The 19,733-nt window shown below is 40.8% G+C and overlaps 2 protein-coding genes and 3 pseudogenes across 4 annotated transcripts in view; 4 read left to right on the top strand and 1 right to left on the bottom strand.

Moving 5' to 3' along the window:
- LOC146481582 (protein mono-ADP-ribosyltransferase PARP14-like) overlaps positions 1 to 566 on the bottom strand; it is a 27,035-nt gene extending 26,469 nt beyond the window's left edge. Inside the window, exon 1 of the mRNA XM_085108359.1 lies at positions 346 to 566. Within this exon, the coding sequence (XP_084964485.1) occupies positions 346 to 505 (160 nt within the window). The 5' untranslated portion in view covers positions 506 to 566. The remainder of the gene's footprint in view (positions 1 to 345) is intronic.
- The window catches only part of LOC146481571 (uncharacterized), a 150,889-nt pseudogene that overhangs the window by 12,849 nt on the left and 118,307 nt on the right, over positions 1 to 19,733 (top strand). The window lies entirely within an intron of this gene.
- LOC146481581 (uncharacterized) lies at positions 904 to 13,194 on the top strand. Of its 2 annotated transcripts, none has more exons than XM_085108361.1 (6): positions 904 to 1,217; positions 4,292 to 4,377; positions 5,269 to 8,245; positions 8,721 to 8,951; positions 9,917 to 10,328; positions 11,070 to 13,194. In XM_085108361.1, the coding sequence occupies exons 1-6, from the start codon at positions 1,013 to 1,015 to the stop codon at positions 11,137 to 11,139; spliced, it is 3,981 nt and encodes a 1,326-aa protein (XP_084964487.1). In that variant the 5' UTR covers positions 904 to 1,012; the 3' UTR covers positions 11,140 to 13,194. The 2 variants fall into 2 exon arrangements, with proteins under 2 accessions (XP_084964487.1, XP_084964488.1); XM_085108362.1 differs by having other exon boundaries at positions 906 to 1,217; positions 8,721 to 8,927.
- Positions 14,722 to 16,595, top strand: LOC146481580 (uncharacterized; annotated as a pseudogene).
- On the top strand, positions 16,962 to 17,991 carry LOC146481579 (uncharacterized; annotated as a pseudogene).

Below are 19,733 nucleotides of genomic sequence, written 5' to 3'. Positions count from 1 at the left end.
GAGTTTATGTCATTAAAATCGTTATTAAAATTAGATGCTTACAATGGTTGCTTGCTTGAAAACTAAAATCAAGTGATTTGAGTTCCCCGAATCAAAAGGGGAAATTAGGATTAAACAAGAAGCCTATCGAAAGCGAAACCGGAAGCAGAGAGCTCTGAATGAAAGCGAGAAGACTTGAATACTTTAATTAGCATAATTGCCATTAGCAAAGCTAATCCGGCTACATGAAGCTACATTATAATAAGAGAATCAAGAATGAAACAAATGGAAGTCACTATAACAAAGAAACAGTGGTGTTATCAATATTAGAATAAAGAAGCAATAGATAAGTTAGTTATTGCTCACCCTTGTGGTCGTCAAATGTGATAATAGACTCCTCGTCGTTGATCTGTTCAATTGAACGGATTTCTCCGCCGCCAGACTGTTCCCTCTGGAAATAAATTTCTAATTCTTTCCTCGATATTGTTTTCCCGATAATTCGAACGTAGATTCGAGTTTCCGCCATGACTTAAGTCGACTTTATTTGGCACATTTGAGCAAATAAAGTTCTCATTTTCCGCATCACTAGAAACTGAAAACTGAAACCTCGAGATGATGTTTGTCTCATGGTGTTTCTGAGAAATCGGGCGGGAAAGTCCCGGGAATGATGTCACGGGATAAATTAAAATATTGACGGGTAGGGGTGAGTCAGTAACAATCATAATATTCCTAAGTTAAAAGCTTCACTTGCACGATGATTTGCTTGGTTATAGGTAAAACAAAAACGACTCTTTTCTAACACAAAAATATTTTCAAATATTTTCTATTGCCAGAAGCTACCTTTCCTTCTACTAAGCCCTTCTCCCCCCCCCCCCCCCCCCACCGTGCGTGATCATAGCGTCTTCCGAGAATGAAACTAGACATTCGAAGAAGCCAAAACAATGTTTATAATAAGAACACACGTACTGGTGCATAAATTCACTTCGTTTTCGATCGCAAACCACGAAGGGTAGGTGTTGTTAAATGCGCTCAAATGGCACATGCATCCTATGTCACCGGCTATAATTCACTGGGAGATTTAAGTTCCAAAAGTGTTGTGATCAAAAACGTTTCGCCAGAAACGAAGGAGGAAGATATAATTATCCACTTTCAGAGGAAGAGAAATGGTGGAGGAGAGGTCGATCGTGTCCGTATGCTTGGGGAGGGAACCGCAGTTATTACATTTGAAAAATCAGAGAGTAAGTAGAATTGTTAAGCCTCTTAATCTTACACAAATCGTTTTCTACGACAGACACACGATTCGTAATATTTTCGCTCACTCGTGAAAGATTGGAGGTTTGATAAGGCCTAGTTTATACGTCGCACTACAGTCGAATTTAATTCAGACGGATTTAATTCCATTAGATTCGTTGTTCCGTCGTCATAAATCGTAGCGTGGTTTTATGCGTCGAAGTCAATACGGTCGAATTTAATTCTCTTCCCAAATGCAGTGTCTCTGATCGCCACGGGTCGCTGTGGGCTCGTTAAAATGTAAGCATTTCAATCGATGCGACGCTAGTGCGAGGTTTAAACTGCAGACGCGTTATCGATATTTTATCCGCCTTACCAAGACGGATAAAACGTCTAGGACGAATTTAATTTACCAGGCGAATTTAATTCGTTTTAGACGTCGCGCTATCGTCGAATTTAATTGCTTGTGCGACCTTGAATTAAATTCGTCTGAATTAAATTCGACTGTAGCGCGACGTATAAACTAGGCCTAAGAACAGCAAGATCATCCCGGAAGATTAATAACTTTCGAAATCAGCATTTTTGGGCGATAGAAACTGAGTCAGCGGGCTGGACGCTAGAGGACATTGTTATCAACCTTTTAGTATAGCTTTTCTTTAAATTTCGCTATTTTCAATTGTAAGTTTATTTATTTTAAAACAATTCGCGTGTTTAGCTTTATACTAAGGCCAGCGTGCTCTCGAAGCCATTGAGATCAATACCTCATAAGATCATTACTTACTGCAGACAGCTATGATAATGGACTTACTGATAGGGTAGCATAACTGAGAACGCAGCAAAGTTGTCTGAGATGTGTGATCAGCTAGGTTAATTTTTGATCACTTGTGCTTAGAGAATGAATCGAATGGAACTCGCAAACTTTAATTTTAGTCTGCCGCATTTACGTATGCCGGAACCCATGCCTATCGCGACACCTTTTATCAAAAGTTTAAAAGTTTGGTAACTTCAAAAGAAGTTTGATAGCTTCTTCCGAGTTTAAAGCTGAAAGTTAGAGGAATATTTCCCTTCAGTCCGTTGGAAAGACCACAGTATCTAGTTTGTGACCAGCGGCATTTTTATTCACCCGAATGATCGAAACCGAAAGGGAAGAACCTAAAAAGAAATTTAAGCGCATGGTCTGCAAAGATTCAGAAGACTCGTCTGCCGTACTTTTACCCAAGGCCGACTGAAACTTTTTTTGTACATTTATCTTGATTTTTCAGACTCAAATTGACTCATAACTCAATATATTTACGTACTTCCGGTTGAGCAACTTCCAAGTTGTGTTTATTCAGCGATCAGTATAAAATATGGACTGCGGATTACGGACTGCGGAATATGGACTGGGTAGAAAACATGGCGAAAATTTCGAAATGCAAACTAAATCCGTAAAGCCAACAACAGCTCGTAAATTCGGGAGAAAAGATTCCGTTGCCGAGAATTTTATTCAGCTTAAATTTCATCAAAAGCATCCGAACAGATCAATCTGTATTAGTTTACAGAAATGTGCCTCTAAAAGGCTACGAAACGATCTTGGAAACAGGACACATTTGAGCTATTTTGCTTAAATGTTCTCATTGGCTGCCTCTGTTTTTTGCTGACAAAAGCACAGTGTCCAAACACTTAATTTTACGTGCCATTTTGCTTGCTCAAAGACCAAAAACAGTTAGGGGCAAAGTTTTAAAATTGCAGACACTGTTGTCCATTTCGCCATTTTGCTAACTTTTGGGAGCCCAAGGCATATGGCAGTAAGCAAATCGCCAGCAGTCAAATACTCTGTATACGGTCCATAGTACTGTGGCCTTGTCAGCTGAGACAAATGCATAAGCATGGCATTTTTCAGAGTAAATGTAACTTCGTAACATTCTGCATTTGTCGCGAGTTGTACGGGTCATGATTGCCATGAAATTGCAGATTTTAAAAATCTTGAGAGCTCAGTCTGAGGGCTATTTGTTGAAACAACAGAAACAAATCTATCTACGAATTTCAGACATTCGCATTTTCTGTAAAAAGAATTGATATCTCAACCATTTTAAGAGTTCCAAAAAAAAAAACATTTTCTTAAAGCTCAAAAATTTTCAATCTAGCGTGGCAAACCTCAAAGAAAATAGGTAAAATTTTTCCTGCCAAAAGCGGAATTTAAAATGCCTCTAACGTGCCAGTAAATAGGAGTGGGCTACCTTATTAAGTTAGCTTCGGCTTAAATTCGAGGTACTGCTGTATTATTAGGGCTGAGGTTGGCCTTGCTACCAATGAAGCGGAGACCACAAATGGGAATTATCTAACTAGGTGGATGTCAGTGGTCTGGCTGTGACAATAAATATGGGGTTAGTTTGATAACAATCAGGACTTTCCGTGAATTAAAATAACGGAGAACATAACAAAGGTGTACGGTCCCAGCATTGTGACTGACAAAGAAATATCGACAGTATAATGTTTCACCCACTGGACGAAAAAATGAATTTGGTCCAAATTTGCACTTAGCAAATTTAAGCAAATTTGGTAAAAAGATAGAGCAAACAAGTAGCAATGATGGTAAATGCCGCATTTGGTATAGGTTTTGCACGGGGTTGCAAATGCGGCATTTACCACCTTTGCCACTAGTTTGCTATATCTTTTTACCAAATTTGCTTAAATTTACTAAGTCCAAATTTGGACCAAATCCATTTTTTCGTCCAGTGGGTACCCCATTTACGCATCTCCATGCTGAGGCCACCTGGCGTACGAAATCAGAGCTTATGTTGATTACACATTCATACTTTATCAAATGATTACTGTCATGCTGAAGTACAACCTTTTGTTCGATTTGTGAGCATCACTTTGATTTAGAGTTGGTTAGCGATGGAGTTAGACCTTGATCCCCAGGTTGTTTTACGTTCAAGTTCGATATTACGCGTGTATACCAACGTAAAATAACAACAACTACACCAACAACAGACAATATCAAAAAGAAAAAGAAAAATAATAAAGGATATTTGATACTTTTTGCAGCGATTGTTTGTATTTTTATTAACGGATTGCTCTTCTGACTGTCACTCAACAGTTGCCAAGTCGGTTATGAACAGGCGACACGAAATAGGCGGCTGTCTGCTAACACTGGAGCCGTTTCGTCAAACAGTCCCTTATCAGGTAAATTGGTAGCATACAAGTCTCTAGTTACCAAATTCATTGATTAAGATCTTGTGGTAGGCCGGTACAGGTCGGGCGATTGCTAGTACGCAATTTCATTCAGCAGTTCTGCTACACTTCAAACTGAATGCGATTTTGTCAGTACAGAGCGTATAATATTGTATTTAGAATAAAAGTATTATAACTTGCCGTTAAATCTGCGCTTTGTTGGTTGCTACGTCGGTGATAAATATAACATGTAGAAAGATGATGCACGCTCAGATTGAGTGCGTTTATATAGAACGTTAAAGTTACCACTGAAGAGGCTTGCTTTTAGCTTCTATGTCTTATTTTATCTGGGTCTTTCCGGGTAAATTATAATTATCTTTTTTATCTGGTGTTCCATAATGGTGTTGGGCATGTCGACACTAAAGTTTCGATCGATCTTTCGACGCTAACGGTAAGTCCAATTAAAAAAAAACAGGGTGATGAGTACAAGGTTATGAGGCGATTTGAGTGTTAACTACGTCCCAATGTTTTTTTGTTTGTTTACACGACCAATTCCCGGGCACACCTGGATAATGACGTCTGTGAGAATACGTTACAATTCGTGTCTACTGGAAGAAGTAGAAAATTCCATTGACTTAAGAGCACAGGATGTCATTTAATTGCAGGTACTGGATAAACGAATGTGCTTGAGTACGAAAGAAGGGGACAAACACTACATCTGACGTAAAATAAACCTGAATTTAAATAAGATATTTTTGAAAACAAAAATAAAACTGGGATATTTCGATATTCCAGAACTAGAATATATTTTAATATATCTCAAAAGCGTCAAACATGTGTTCTATATAAAAGGAAGTGGCTCTGAGAACCTTGATGTTATATCCTACTTCTTTGTATTTCAAGGTGTTTGGCAAGGTTTCTGGTCGTCTTGATCCTAATGCTCTTGGAATAGACTTTTCCGCTCTGAAAACAATCCTTCAAACAATCCAAGACGAAACAAAGGTAGAGTGGAAGGAAATATTCGATGGCTTTGTCGTGTCCGGTACCTTTGAACAAATGAAGGGAATAGACAATGTACTGAAGAACAAGTTCAAAGAGAGGAAGGGAATGAAGAAGGTGATTCCCCTAAGGCATTTTGGAGAATCCCCTGCTATTGGTCACTCAAGATCTCTACCACAGAGTAACCCTACCGAGTCAGAAAAATGTCCTTACTTTTTGCCACAGAATGATCAGTTGGAAGTGAATCAGAGTAAAAAGGAGAACAGTATCTCTTGTACGTCTCAGGCCGATATCTCAGCAACTGAAACTGGGGTTTCCCATGGCTCTTATATGAACAATAATAATTCTACTGGGCTACACAAGCGTCCCTCGACAACTTCAGAAAACAATCAGTTAGGGTGGATTAAAGGCCACAAAAGAGCTGACTATGATCATTCTATAGAAGAAATTGCTTTGAATACCAACATTGCCGACAAAACAATGTCTAAAACTCGGCATAAGCTCGCTGGTCATCCTTTACACGTTCCACAGGCAAAAATGTCTGGCAATGGGAATAAAAGTAGCGATAAAAACATCCAAGACCACGGAGAAACGAAACAACAATGTGAGGATAAGTCACTTGTACAGAGCCCTGAAATGAACAAAAACGAGTCTTGCAACGTAATCCCGCAGTACAATCACCCAGTCCCAAAGAAAGATGAATCGCTTGGTGAAGACTTGCAGTCTACACCAAAGTTGTTTGAGAAAATGAAGAGCGATCACAACTCAAGCAGTATGCCACCAGTGTTGGACAGAGCCCACTGTGAGGATAACTTACTTGTGCAGACCAGCGATAACTCACTTGCGCAGGGCCCTGAAATGAACAAAAAGGAGTCTTGCAACGTCATACCACAGTACCATCAACCAGTCACAAAGAAAGATGAATCGCTTGGTGAAGAATTGCAGTCTACACCAAAGTTGTTGGAGAAAATGAAGAGCGATCACAACTCAAGCAGTATGCCACCAGCGTTGGACAAAGCGTCTTCTGAAGGACACATTGAAATCGTAGAAACCAATAAATGCGTAAGTGAAGCTGAAGCTACGGCAAATCGTAAACGAAGACACGAAAATGGTATTTTGACAGAAAGCCATTGGAAGTTTGTTACCTCAACAGGTGTCACTGTAACGTTGTTCGTAGGAAACATGAGCAGCCAACACAGTGTTGATGTTTTTCTCTGTCCAGCTAACGCAACGCTTTCCTACGATGAGGGACTGTCAAAGCTGATTATGGATAAGGGAGGCCAAGCAATAAAGGACGAGTGTCTCAGTATAACCCAGAGCAATAATCATTTGAAAGAAGGCGCCACATTCATTACCTGCGCTGGTAACTTACCTTGCAAAGCTGTCCTTCACGCTGTTCTGCCATCTTGGGACGACGAAATCCATGATGACAAGACAACCAAGCTCCAAATCCACAAATGCCTTATGGATGGACTTCGGCTGGCGTCAGGACACAGGCTGAAATCGATTGCTCTTCCTACACTAGGACAACACTGGAATAAAGTCCCGGTCGAAGTCTCAGCGGAAGTAATCGTTCGTGTTGTTGCCGCCTTCGGTAAAAACATTGGTCCGATGCACAGTGGCATTACAGACTTCTATATAGCTTGTGAAGATGGGCTAACTAGCGATGTTTTTGTTGAAGAGTTTTCGTCATTTTCCTTTAAAGGGCAAACCCCCTTTTTTCAGAGTGTTTGTCTAACGAATGATTCAGGCAAAAAGGCTAAATCCCAAAGAACGATGGCACATAAAAACAAAGACAAAACAGGCGATTCCCCAATCATCAAAGAAACTGTATCTGTGAAACAAACTCAGAAGGAAGATACAAAGGCTCGGTCTGGTCCTCTCGTTAGTTCGCCTTCTGCGTTGCAGCAGAAAAAGTCACCAAAGCATGAAACAGGAAATAAGGAAAACCAAAATGGCTATCCTATCACAAGTGCTAACCTTGGCAAAAAGCTACAGGAAAATGAAAAGGATACCACCACGAGGTGCGAGAGACGAGTTTGTGAAAAGACACTACCCTTTTCTACCAGCAGTCTTATTCAACGTACTGAAGTTTCCATGGTGAGGCCTTTCGAGATACTGGAGGCAAAAAACGCAGTTAAACTCTCAGAAGAAAATATAAAATATGTGGCCGTTCAAGAAAAATTACCTCCGGGTACAAATACGACGACAACTCTGCTCCAGGACAAAAACTTGCATGTTAACGAAGGAGAAGAGGTACCAGGAACTTGCAAGCCCGTGGAGGACACGGTGGCTGATATGACCAAGGATATCGCACATAATATTCAGTGGCAAAAAACCAAGGATATGTCAGGTCAAAAAGAAGGCAATTCAGACTCCCAAGATACCAAAATTCATAATCTTAAGGGTATTCCAAGAGAACAGATAGATCGTAATTCTTCACCAAGTAATCAAAACACATTGAAATCCTCCTGTTCTGGTACCAACAGTGGTATTTTTATTACTTCACCCACGGTTGACGACCTGTTAAATGCAGATCTTGGTCTCGGAATTCAGGGTTTAGAGATTTTCCACGGCGAAGAAGTCGGCGATCACTCTCATAGGAGTGCAAACTTGAAGGCAGCAAATGAAGAAGGCAAAGGAGGTAAGAACGTTTTGGAAGAAAGTCCTTCGTCCAGTGCATTTCCGAATACTTCCCAGGCATTCAATGATTGGCTGATTGTCTTTGATAAGACAATCAGCAAGTCCAGAAGTATCTCCGACAAAACTGAGAAAGAAGAATTCCACGAGTCAGTTAGAAAAGATGATGTTGATGAAACAAAGAAGAAGGACGACGGTTTGGCACCAGGCAAAAACCACAATCCCGAGGACAAAGGAAACGGTAATGTATCCCTTGAATCCCTTATTGAAAGCATTAAGGGAATCCTTAAAGCTTATCAGTTCAAAAATAAATCCATACATAACTGAAACTGATTTAGTTGTTAAAGGATCGTATCATTATAATTTGTAACTTATTGATTGACTGCTGGTCTGAATAGTACTGATGGAGTGATCACTACTTATCGGCTAAAAAGAATTCTTAGAAAGTAGGTCCTAATTCAAGTAGTGTGTTTATAAACCTCCCGTTTTATCAATAGTTCGATTGCGTGCCGTGGCTTAAGACAAACGAAATTTAAAATTGGCGATTTCGCTACTGTCTCAACGCTCACCACGGTATAGTTAAGCGCATGTTGGCTGGTAAAGGTCGACTTTCTATCGATCGATAACGTTGATCCAGTCATTCTTTCGGACTTTGGAATCAAGAACACATATTATGGACGTCCAGAAGGATCTTTGATGTATTTTTTCATTCACAGTTTCAAAGTGCCAACTCCCCATCCCTTGCGCCCTTTGCCAGGATTCAGTGGACCACCCAGATCTCACGCATCCGAACGTTTGTAAGAAGCATAAGTTTTGCGACGACTGCATACTCAAGGCTTTCAGTATCAGTAGTAGCTGCCCCGCTTGCATGGATACAACTGGATTGATAATCAATGAGAAAGAAAAAGTCAATGACGAGAGTGGTAAGTATAGCTTCAACAACAACGGTACTCAACAGCCCGTTTTGCTACTATAGTAGTCCTATTAACCTCCTTTTAAATACGTTAACCTGTGCATACTGTATATTTTTTAATAATGGCGGCTTTAAGTTCTTTCTGGCTTGAAAAGGATTAGAATCCATGAACTCCGCGATACCGGTTCATTGCTCTACCAAATTATCTATGAAGCCAGCTGGAACCTGGTCATTCATATAATGGCAAACTCCAAGTTGGCCTGATAGAACCGACTGGACCGGTATCGAAGAGGTCATAGTTTCGAATCCCGTTGAAGCCTGAACTTACTTATCTCAGTTGTTGTTTCGGGAGCTGCTTCAGTTGGGTATATAGCTGTGATGGTGTCTCATAATTGAATTATTTCATCCAAAGTTCTAATAAATGAATTTCATAAAAACTTTCCCTTGTATCTCTTCACCGTAACTGGTATATTGCTAGTTCACGTAACGAACAGCTCCCAGTTAGCTTGTCCTTGTCTTCAGTTGGTAAAGGACTGTACCAGTATCGCAGAGGTCACTGGCTCGAATACCGTTCAAGCCTGAATTTTTTCAGGCGTTCTTTTCGTAGCTGTTTTAGTTGCGTGTATGACTGCGATGATCTCTCATAATTTAATTACATTTTGTTTTCTTGTCGACATCCACCAGAGCGCATTATTTATACCCCATAGAAGCATACCCCCAGACTTCCCAGAGAGTATCTGCCAAGCTGTAAACCTCCTTCCATGCTAATTTTTATCACATTGGACTCTGTTGTCTCAAATACAAGCGATACCACTGTCTTAAACAACCCTACAAGTCAATCAAAACTGCCATGGTCTCGTCTGTCGCTTCAAGGTCATTTTTCCACATATTATTTTTGTAAAGGAAACTGAGCTGCGTCCCAAAATGTTACTGTAGTTCTCTTGGGTATAGATAGGGAATTTATGGTACTCAAGACATTCTCCGCTCCTTGTTGGATAGATTTTCAGCCGCCGAGTTCAACTCCAAGTTTGCCCCCAAACCAGAACGATAACACTCATCGGACTGCAGCTATTCCAGATCCCATCAACGCCGACCAGCCCCCAGGACAAATGACATGGAAAAAATATGAAGCCAGTCTCCCAGGATTTGTGGGTTTCGGTACGATTGAAATAAAATTCGTTTTTTATGATGGTATCCAGAGTTCAGGGCATCCTAACCCAGGAAAGACATACATGGGGACATCATGTGCAGCATACATCCCCGAAACACAGGAAGGAAAGGAGGTTTTCAAGTTGCTGCGAAAAGCCTTTGATGCTCGCCTGGTTTTCACTGTTTCAACATCCACCTCCGGAACGGAATGTGTTACATTAAGCGGGATTGAGCTCAAGACATCAACAGAGTGCGATGCCAGGTAAATAAAAAATAATGTTAGCAACAAGGCATTTTCCGGAGGTGTGCCACTAGAGATTTAGTATGAAGGCTTTCGTTGTAGCGTCTCGTTTCTTAGGTCTGATAACAAGTAAAAAGTACATTAGAAATAAAATATAACAACTGTACGAAAGTAGTTATTCGAAATTCACACCTGGTACTGCTGGATAAGATGCCGAGAATTATCTGTAGTATACATATGTATACTGTGGTATGTTCATACTCGGTGCCCTGAACCTTGGCAGGACGTTCAGTGGCAAATAATAGTAACGAACTGTTGGAAAAAGGCCTGGTTACCGTAAAAAATGTGTACGTTTTTATACCCCGGCCGGGTTCAAAAACACGGTACAAGGTCTCTACGTTGAACCCGGAACCCCAGCCCTCGCTCATTTTTGGCAAAGGTCTTGTCGACATTGGTTCCTTCGAGGTACAGCGCGCCGCATAGTGGTTGACCACCAAGTGCAAAAACCGTCTTAGGAAATGTGATGATCGATGCTTATCAAAGAATCGGAAGCATTTATACTAAGATGTTATCTTGTTCCAAATAACGTTAGGTTATACCACTTACGAATCTATAATGTCACGGGTTTTTATCTATCATTATGCGTCATATGCGGTTGGATGCTTCATGTTCTCAGGACTTCTGACCACCTTTATGGGCAAAATTATGTATGATATAATTTGCCAGAATAACTTGTACGTTCTCTTGTGTTCTCCTTTCCAGGAATGGTTACCCCGACCCGAGCTATTTGTCAAGAGTACGACGACAGCTAGCTGTAAAAGGGATTCGTTAGTAACTATCTTTTAAAGTACACTGCATAATGTCTATGACTGAACGAAAGAAAATGTCATATTTAATTTGTAAGTATCAAGACAACTGGCTTTGCTGATAGCGAGGGAGTTAAGGCAATCTAAGCGACACACTTCTTAACGACCAAGAGAAGTAACTAAAACAGCCCAAAAAAATATAATTATGGTGGTGAATAGCCATGTTAACGATTGCGGGGAGAGATTTTTAAGCAAACTCAGTGGCCTCAGGATCACACGGTAATTTTATTTGGCTTTTGAGGCTTTTTTAGAGAAGTGATTAAAATCTCTAATGAGGAATACGTCAAAACAGACTGCGTCCAAAAGACGCGTCTGACCAGGGGTCAATTAAATAAAACTTTTTACACTGGTAGTTACAAATAGGATCTGGCTCCATAAAAAGTTATAAAAGAAAACAAAATCAACAATCATCGTCTTAAAATACCTCAAACAATGGTTATATTGAATCTATATTTTCCATAATAACAAGTTACAAGTTACAAATGTAAACGCTTTGTTAAATTGGCCCCAGCTCTGCTCGAAAAGAAAAGATTTACTTCACATGGTCACTAAGGGGCAGTGGCGATCAGAAGTCTTTTCACAAAAAGACTTCTGACCACACAATCATTATAGGTATTTGTCTTTTTCTTGATATGAATTTGGGCTGTCAAGAGGCATTTTCAAATGGAGATTTGTACACATTATAACATTTTTGATCTTGATATGAATAGCTAATTGCTCTCTTCTGCGAAACGTCGATTACAAACCTAAACTGTATATGACATCGAAACTACACAAAATGACAAGACAATAAAAACAACAACAACAACAATAACACTAACACACATTGATTGTATAGATGGGTAGAGAATCTGTAGGAGGTGTGTGCACACAAACCGAAAATTGTTCCTGTCAGCAAATGATCGCCGAACTGAACTTCAAATGATTGCAGGAGTAGACCGCAATTAGCCAAGCCAGATGTGCTATGCACAATGATCATCTCAACCACATTAGCACAGTCTTAAAAATGTAGTTATTTGCTTTTTCTTGGGTCTTTATATCGGCTAGGAAATGGGGAAACCCCAGCTTTGTAGGCGAGCTTAAACTAGATATGGAGAGGTAACGGCAAAATTCAATGAGATCGAGAAAGAATTAGAGAATTTTTTCAGCGACTTAGTCATATCCAAAGGAAAAAAGAGTCTCCTGAAGGTTTTCCAACTTGGAAGGAAACGTTTTATAACAGATGTATAGGAACTAGGGGTAATGTGCTTCAGATTCTTAAATAGAACCGTTGACACCAAAAGCGAACTTAATCCTTTCCATATAGTCTCTGACGACAAATGTACTTTTTTCTAGCCCTGATTCAATCGAAAATACCTTTACAATATGCAATGTCTCTACTAATGTTTATCCAGATATTTTGTCTTGGTTCAACTATGATCATGGTACTACTTTTAAAATTTCACTTAAACAGATTACGCCTTTCAAAATACAACTCGTCTGACGGACGTTCTATCGAAACTCCTAAAGCGCAGACTAGGGTTTGCTCATCGTACTTGATACTGAAACAATATACTTTTGACTGTAAACGTTCCGAAAAGGGACCCTCTCTAAAGTTGGAAATTCACTGTCGTGTAAATTGTATCAGCATATGAATGATGGGGTTGGCTTTACGTACGTGAACAAAATAAGAAGCGACGTATGAACGGCTTTCGTAAACATAAAAGGTTGAGCGCTGTTCAACTTTTTATGTTTACCCAGGCGGCTCACACATCGCTTCTTGTTGTACCTAGGTACGTAGAGACAGCTAAATTTACGTTTGTACAACAGTAGAAATCCAACATTAATATATATATATATATATATAAAAAAATGTGCTCTTCTTTGAAATAATTTTTTGTATCGTAGGCTAGTCATTCTATTCGATTCTCATTGAAAGCTATTGTAATACATGCCCTACTAGATTAGATGTGATTAGATTAGATCACTTGTTAGTATTTGTCTGTACTTGTATAACTCAATAAATATAAAAACGAAACAAATGTTGATAGATGTTTTTGTTTTTGTTTTTTCAGTCAGTGACACAGGTATACTCAGAAAAAGAACCCCTGGGTCCAGTTGTTCGAAGCCCGATTAAGCTAATCCCGGATTAAAGTCAACTTTGATGCGAGTTTAATTGATAATTAATAAAGATTCTACCAAAAGATTTTTGTCCGTCAGTTTTGCCTTAGACTTTTCTTAACCTTAAGCTCGAAATTAACCTTTTAAACCATTTTAAATGAGCGAGATGAAAACCTCGATTTACTTTTAATCGTGGATTAGCGTTAATAGGCTTGCGAACAACCTGAACAATAAGAGATTAGCTAGCACATGGCGACTTTTATTAAGAGGGGAGAGCGGGCTGAAACAGTAGCGGATAACAGTAGCAGAACATTGTGATGTATTCCCCTCCACAATATCCCCTTCAACATATCTACCTCGATTTAGTCTTTTACAGTAAAAGATAACACTATATGGACAGTCATCGAAGCATATAATTGCGTCCAATCTAGATAGTTAACGACAATGCAACAATTTTATTTCAAAAGATAAGTGGCTCGTCTTCAAGACATCTACTAGCTTTCAGAGTTAAAACACATGTCAACAACATATTTACATACCATTACCGGGGGTTATCAGTAGTCCGTCATAAGGCAATCACGGATTTATCAAATTTATCGAAAATACAAAAAGAGGTTTGTACCCTACGTGCTGTTATTAGTACTCTTTTATTCAGTCAATGACAGACTGCTTACCTCACTATCTTAACTGCTTGACTGGAAGGTTATAGAGCGTATTGAAAATATTACCACATTGTATCATTAAATTATAACTAGTTTAATCCATTGTGGAAGTTCATGTTCTACCTCCAGCTTCCGAATACTACACCCGAAATAGGTTTAAATCTGGTCTCTGAGTGATCAGAATAAGAAGATTGAAGGAAAAAATAAATCTGGTTTTCATTTTTTCAGTTAAAATATTTTCCCTCCTTTTCACTCGACGGCTATCTTCCCCTTGCTGCATATGATAGCTCAACGCATCTAACAAGCTACTTGCAAGTCAACGATCATTCCTCGCTGTAATCTGGGATGTGGTCAATCAAATTTGATTTGTCGAAGCATTGACATCATATAGAATACATGTTTTGCATGTTTTCCGAATAACGAGCGTACAATACCGATAAATTACCATGGCCATCTATTTTAGTAATAAAAATTTCATATTTAAACTTTACAATCCTAAAGCACCGTCTTTTTTTGTAATTAATTTGATTACCCTTTTATTTTAGTTGCAAGCAGCCCAGCACTTTTCTTTATTATTCATAACACTCCTAATGATATGCGAAACTGAAATACATTAAATTAACACATCCCTCGCGATTCAATGCACGCAGGCATGTGCACAAGGGTGTTCTAAGGGTATAAATACTGAGTCGAAGCAGAATAACACTCCTTTCGTGCTTAGTCTCAGCCAGCGGAGTAGTGAACGACATCTCTACAGTTTTCGACCCACGCGAATTTTCTAGAATTATGGCTGAAGCTCCAGCGCCGGGAGTACAATTTCCTCAATCGCTAGTAAACCCTCCGGCACAAGGCCCACAAGTTCCACAAGTCACACAAGCTGCTCAAGTTCCACAAGTCGTGCAAGTTGCACAAGCTGCTCAAGTTCCACAAGCCGTGCAAGTTGCACAAGCTGCTCAAGTTCTACCAGCCGCACAAGGTGTACCAGTGCCACAGGCTGCACAAGCGGCGAGTCAAAATGCTGCCCAAAATGTTGCTTCCGGCGGTCAAAACGAACTCGAGGTAAATTTTGATGTTCCTGTCCATGATTTATTACTTTTTTGCTTTTTCGCCATTTTGGGAACATATTATAGGCTTGGTTTATTTATCTTACGTAAGAGCTTAAGTTTATTTTTCCCGTGGGCGTGTTACATTTGTCTACTTGAGTTTGTTTTCCCTGTTTCAACGGCATGTTTTCAAGTTAAGCGAATCTGTTTGCATTTCCCAAAGGGTTAGTTTCTTGTTATAGAGCCCTTTCTTGTTATTTGTGGGTGGGAATTTTGTTCCTTATGTTTTTTATTCTCGTTTGGGTGTGGCCCGCTTTCCTTCCTATTGTGTCGGTTATCCTATATAGTTAGTGAATATATTTTGTTATTCAAATGAGGTTTTTTTTTACCACGTGCGGTCGCGGGGGTGGGACAATGTTGGTTTGTGGGGGTGAGTCCTTTTAGCTAAATTATTTTTAGATATAGTAATTTAATTACGCCGTGTGTAGACACGGGGTGAGTTTTTCTCACCAGAATTTATACGCCGGGTGTAGTCCCGGGGGTGAGTTTTCTCACCAGGATTTATACGCCGGGTGTAGCCCCGGGGGTGAATTTTCTCACCAGGATTTATACGCCGGGTGTAGTCCCGGGGTGAGTTTTCTCACCAGAATTTATACGTCGGGTGTAGTCCCGGGGGTGAGTTTTTTCTCACCAGGATTTATACGCCGGGTGTAGTCCCGGGGGTGAGTTTTTCTCACCAGGATTTATACGCCGGGTGTAGCCCCGAGGGTGAGTTTTCTCACCAGGATTTATACGCCGGCTGTAATCCCGGGGGTGACGTTTCTTACCAGGGTTTATACGCCGGGTGTAGTCCCGGGGGTGAGTTTCTCATCAGGATTTATACGCTGTGTCTAGGCACGAAACGAGAACCCGCCGGGTATATTTGTTGAAAGATATAGATACGCCATGTATTGTTACAAGGGCAAAGACTCACTAGGTATGCTCCGTCAGGGAGTATAGTTATCAGTTTTACTAGTCATGGCGTGTTTGTTGATTGGGAATGCTTCTCCTTTTTAGAGGTTACAAGCTGAAGTCCGGCTGAAGTTGAACCAGACAGTTGAGACAATGACTAGATCATCTGTGGAGAACTCCTTAATGAAGATTATGGCCTACGCATCTCGTCCCCTACCAGATTTCAATAAATACGAAGCCTTGGAGATGCTAGAATCGCTTCAACTTACGGCTCAAGATACCTAGCATGACCGCCAGAATTTCCATCGTTTGGTTTACCAAACAGTCCGTGGAAAGCTCGATGTGCCTCGGGATCAATTTAGAAGTCTCGTCCTGCGCCTTTTGGGCGATAGAGATCATGAAAAGATCTTCGATTGTGTGGCGAAGGTAGAGAAACACTATCGTTCGAGGGACCGGGCCGGGATCGCAGCTGTGTCTCCCTATTACAGGGAAGGCCGGGAGAGAAATGTCAGAGATTTCCTGAGTAACCCGGGAAGGCTTATGTCGTGTTTCTACTGTGGTAAACTTGGCCACATTAAGCGATTCTGCGAGGCAAGAAAAAGGGATCTTTCTGGGAACATGGGGCTGCAGAAGAATGGCACGTCTCCAGCGTCAGCCACAAAATAAAGTTTGAACTTTTCGCAGACAACATATGTCAAGCTGATTTAGGTTTTCTGTTTGGGTTATAAACGTATCTTCAATTCAGTCATGTCTTATGTGAGTGTTTTTCTCTTAATTAGTAATAAACTCGATAGTCTCAGAGTTTTGATAGCTTTGAAAACAGGGTCTCTAGTTACCCTCCCAGGATTACTGGGTCAGAGCTGTCATCTCTCTGCTGACTCCTTTGGGGTTTCACCCGTGGGAATAATACCTTTTGTTCTAGATGTTTTTCCCTAGGAAATCATTTCATGGGCTTGGGAATATGACAAAAATTTCGATAACGCTATCACTCATGGACAGTCTGGGGTGAATGCAATTCAATGGGTAGACTCCATGGGGAACTCCATAGCGGTCAGCAGCGAGATGACAGCACGTGAACTAATGCAAAAGGTCACGCGTGTGGAGCAAGGCGAGATTATAGGGGATGTAAATGAGTTGTCCTTCCGAGACCCCAGTAATTTTAGAGCTGGAGAGCTTCACGCTCACTACTCGTTTTGGGAGAAAGTCGCGGAACGATGCCCTAAAATGGCGGCTCAAACCGATGTCTTGGATTGGATCAAAAATAAAGTTTCTATTTTTCCGTACTTCCAACATTTCAAGGGCTCGTTTAAAAGCGAACAGTATGATTCTAACCGCCCACCCCACAGGCTGTTAAAAACAACATGTCATGCAAGCCTTTTGTTCACTTTGTTCAGGAATCTTTGATCAATTGTCTGGGGACTGGGGCAATATCTATGGTGGGGAGAGTTGGGAAGGTGGTACCGCCCCATATTGTACTACCTCTGACTGTTGAGCCGCCAAAGCCCCGCCTCTGTCATGACGCGCGCTATTTGAATCTCTGGATGAAGGACAAGCCTTTTTTCTCTGGATACCCTTAATGACTTGCCTCGTTATGCAACAAAAGACTCATTTCAGACTGTGTTAGATGATAAGTCTGGGTATGATCACATTTTGCTTACAGAGAGTAGCCGTCCTTTCTTTGGTATACAATGGGGTGGTTGGTTTTTTTTTTACGTACAATACCTTGCCTTTTAGCTGGAAGGTTTCCCCTTTTATCTACCACACGACAGGTCTCTTTGCAACTGGTTTTTTCTGTTAAATTGGCATTCCATGCCTTCTTTACATTGACGATCGTCACAATGGCCAGCCTCAGGTCTCGTTTGAAAAAGGAGAATACGGTGCCTTGGCCACAGCAGGTGAACGCAATTCTGCAGCTGCTAAGTCTGCCATTTTCCTGATTGCCTATTATTTAATCAGACTGGGTTATTTCCTCGGTCTTTCGAAATCTATTCTGATCCCAGCAAAGATTGTCTCGTACCTTGGATTCATGGCAGACTCTTCAAGAGAAATGTTTCATTTCTGATTCCAGAGAAGAAAGAGAAATTCATTGCCCTTATTCATGAGATACTTGGGTCATCTTATGTCTCCGTTAAAAAGCTGCAACGCCTCGTGGGGAAATGTGTTTCCTTCGCTAGAGTGGTGCCGGAGGCAAAGCTCTTAACAAGAGAAATGAATGCAGCGATCTCAAAGGGCCTACGTTCCCAGAAGCTGATTTTGTTACGAGGTGCTCTGCGAGAAGAGATCGCTCATTGGCTGTTCCTTGAAAACTTGGATGACCCAATACCATGGCGCGACGAACGCCATATTCAAGTCTCTGTGGCAACGGACGCATCCTCTTCGGGATGGGGGGCTACGATTATTTTCCAAATCACCGTCAGATTTTTGATTATTGGTCACGGGAAGAGTACACATGGGACATTGCAACAAAGGAAGCCATGGCGATCAATAAGATGTTATTATCGTGTTCGGATGAATTCGTAATGCGCGTGTCGATGTGCAGGTTGATAATCAAGCCGTTATTCACGCATGGACCAACCAAGGTGGAAGGAGTGGTCAACTAAATAATGCTATGAAGATGTTATTTTCAACCACTGGTGCCCTGAATGTTCTGTTGCGTCTTTTTTTATGTCCGATCTGCAGATGACCCAGCAGATGGTCCCTCTCGACACAGATCCTCTTTGGATTACTGCCTTACAGGTAGTATGTGGCAAAGAGTTCAGCGAGAGTTTGGAGGCTCTACGGGGCACACGTTTGACTTGATGTCGTTAGATTCCAACGTACAGAAGGACTTGTCTGGAAATAGTCTGCCTCACTTTACTCCGGTCTCTTCTCCAGGGTCTGCGGGTGTTAACTTCTTGGCTCAGGATTTAACAGCTTTTGGGGTCTCTCATGCAATGCCATATGTTTTTCCACCTCCGGTCTTGGTGGGTCCAGTCCTACGCTATCTACGAAGAATGAAACAAGCATGCACAATCGCGTTCCTGGACAGTTACCTTAAAAAATATTGGTGGCCTTTATTACATGGTCATGCAAACAAAGCAGTAAAATGGCTTCTACAGGTGATAACTATGTACTTCTTGTACCTTCGAATCAGGGTTGGATCCCACGCCCAGGCGGAATCCCGGGAGACCTTTGGGTGTTCTCGGTTGTCTTTTAGGCATATTTTATTGAACTTAAATTGTTTTTTTTTCCGTAGGAATTCTTTTTTCTCGAGTGTACTACTAAAACCTTTCTTTTTATATTCTCCGTTGCTTAGGAACTCCCTTTGGTGGCAAAACTATCCGTACCATCTGTTCGCTGTCCTGTTTGTAGTCGTGCCAATGACAGTGACGTCAGGTTTTGCCAGCACTGTGGCTACAAGAGAAAGATTTTTTTCCTTAGTAAAGAAGAGCGACACATTAAACCTTGATCTTGATTCTATAGATAAACGGTTGCAACAATTATTGAACTTTCATCAGGCCACCAGTTACTCGAGACAAAAGGATTCTCTACAGAAGGAATTAGAAGCCTTTTTATCAGCCCTACCAGAACAAGTGTCTTTAGCTACTGTCTCTCCCCGGGATATATGCCGTTTTCTCTCTTTTAAGGATAAGGATGGTCGAACGCAGATCCACCATCAATTTGTTGGGCAACGGGGTAAACAAACTTGTGCTTGTCCTCTCCAATTATCTTATAAAACCGTGGATTCATATATTGGAAAGCTAAGATCTATTTTTCATGCCATTAGGAGGGATGGTGAATGGGATAAAAGGCTGGGACTAGGCA

Source organism: Pavona decussata, unplaced genomic scaffold (genome assembly GCF_977016875.1).
Source record: "Pavona decussata unplaced genomic scaffold, jaPavDecu1.1 SCAFFOLD_49, whole genome shotgun sequence".
Lineage (NCBI taxonomy): Eukaryota > Metazoa > Cnidaria > Anthozoa > Scleractinia > Agariciidae > Pavona > Pavona decussata.
The sequence above is the reverse complement of the archived record's forward strand: the minus strand, read 5'-3'. Positions and strand labels throughout refer to the sequence as shown.

Excerpts from the sequence above, each read along its gene's own strand:
- LOC146481581 (XM_085108361.1), top strand. The coding sequence starts at position 1,013 with ATGGCACATGCATCCTATGTCACCGGCTATAATTCACTGGGAGATTTA. Across the intron at positions 1,218-4,291 it reads TACATTTGAAAAATCAGAGA|TTGCCAAGTCGGTTATGAAC; the intron begins GTAAGTAGAATT and ends GTCACTCAACAG. Across the intron at positions 4,378-5,268 it reads GTCAAACAGTCCCTTATCAG|GTGTTTGGCAAGGTTTCTGG; the intron begins GTAAATTGGTAG and ends TTGTATTTCAAG.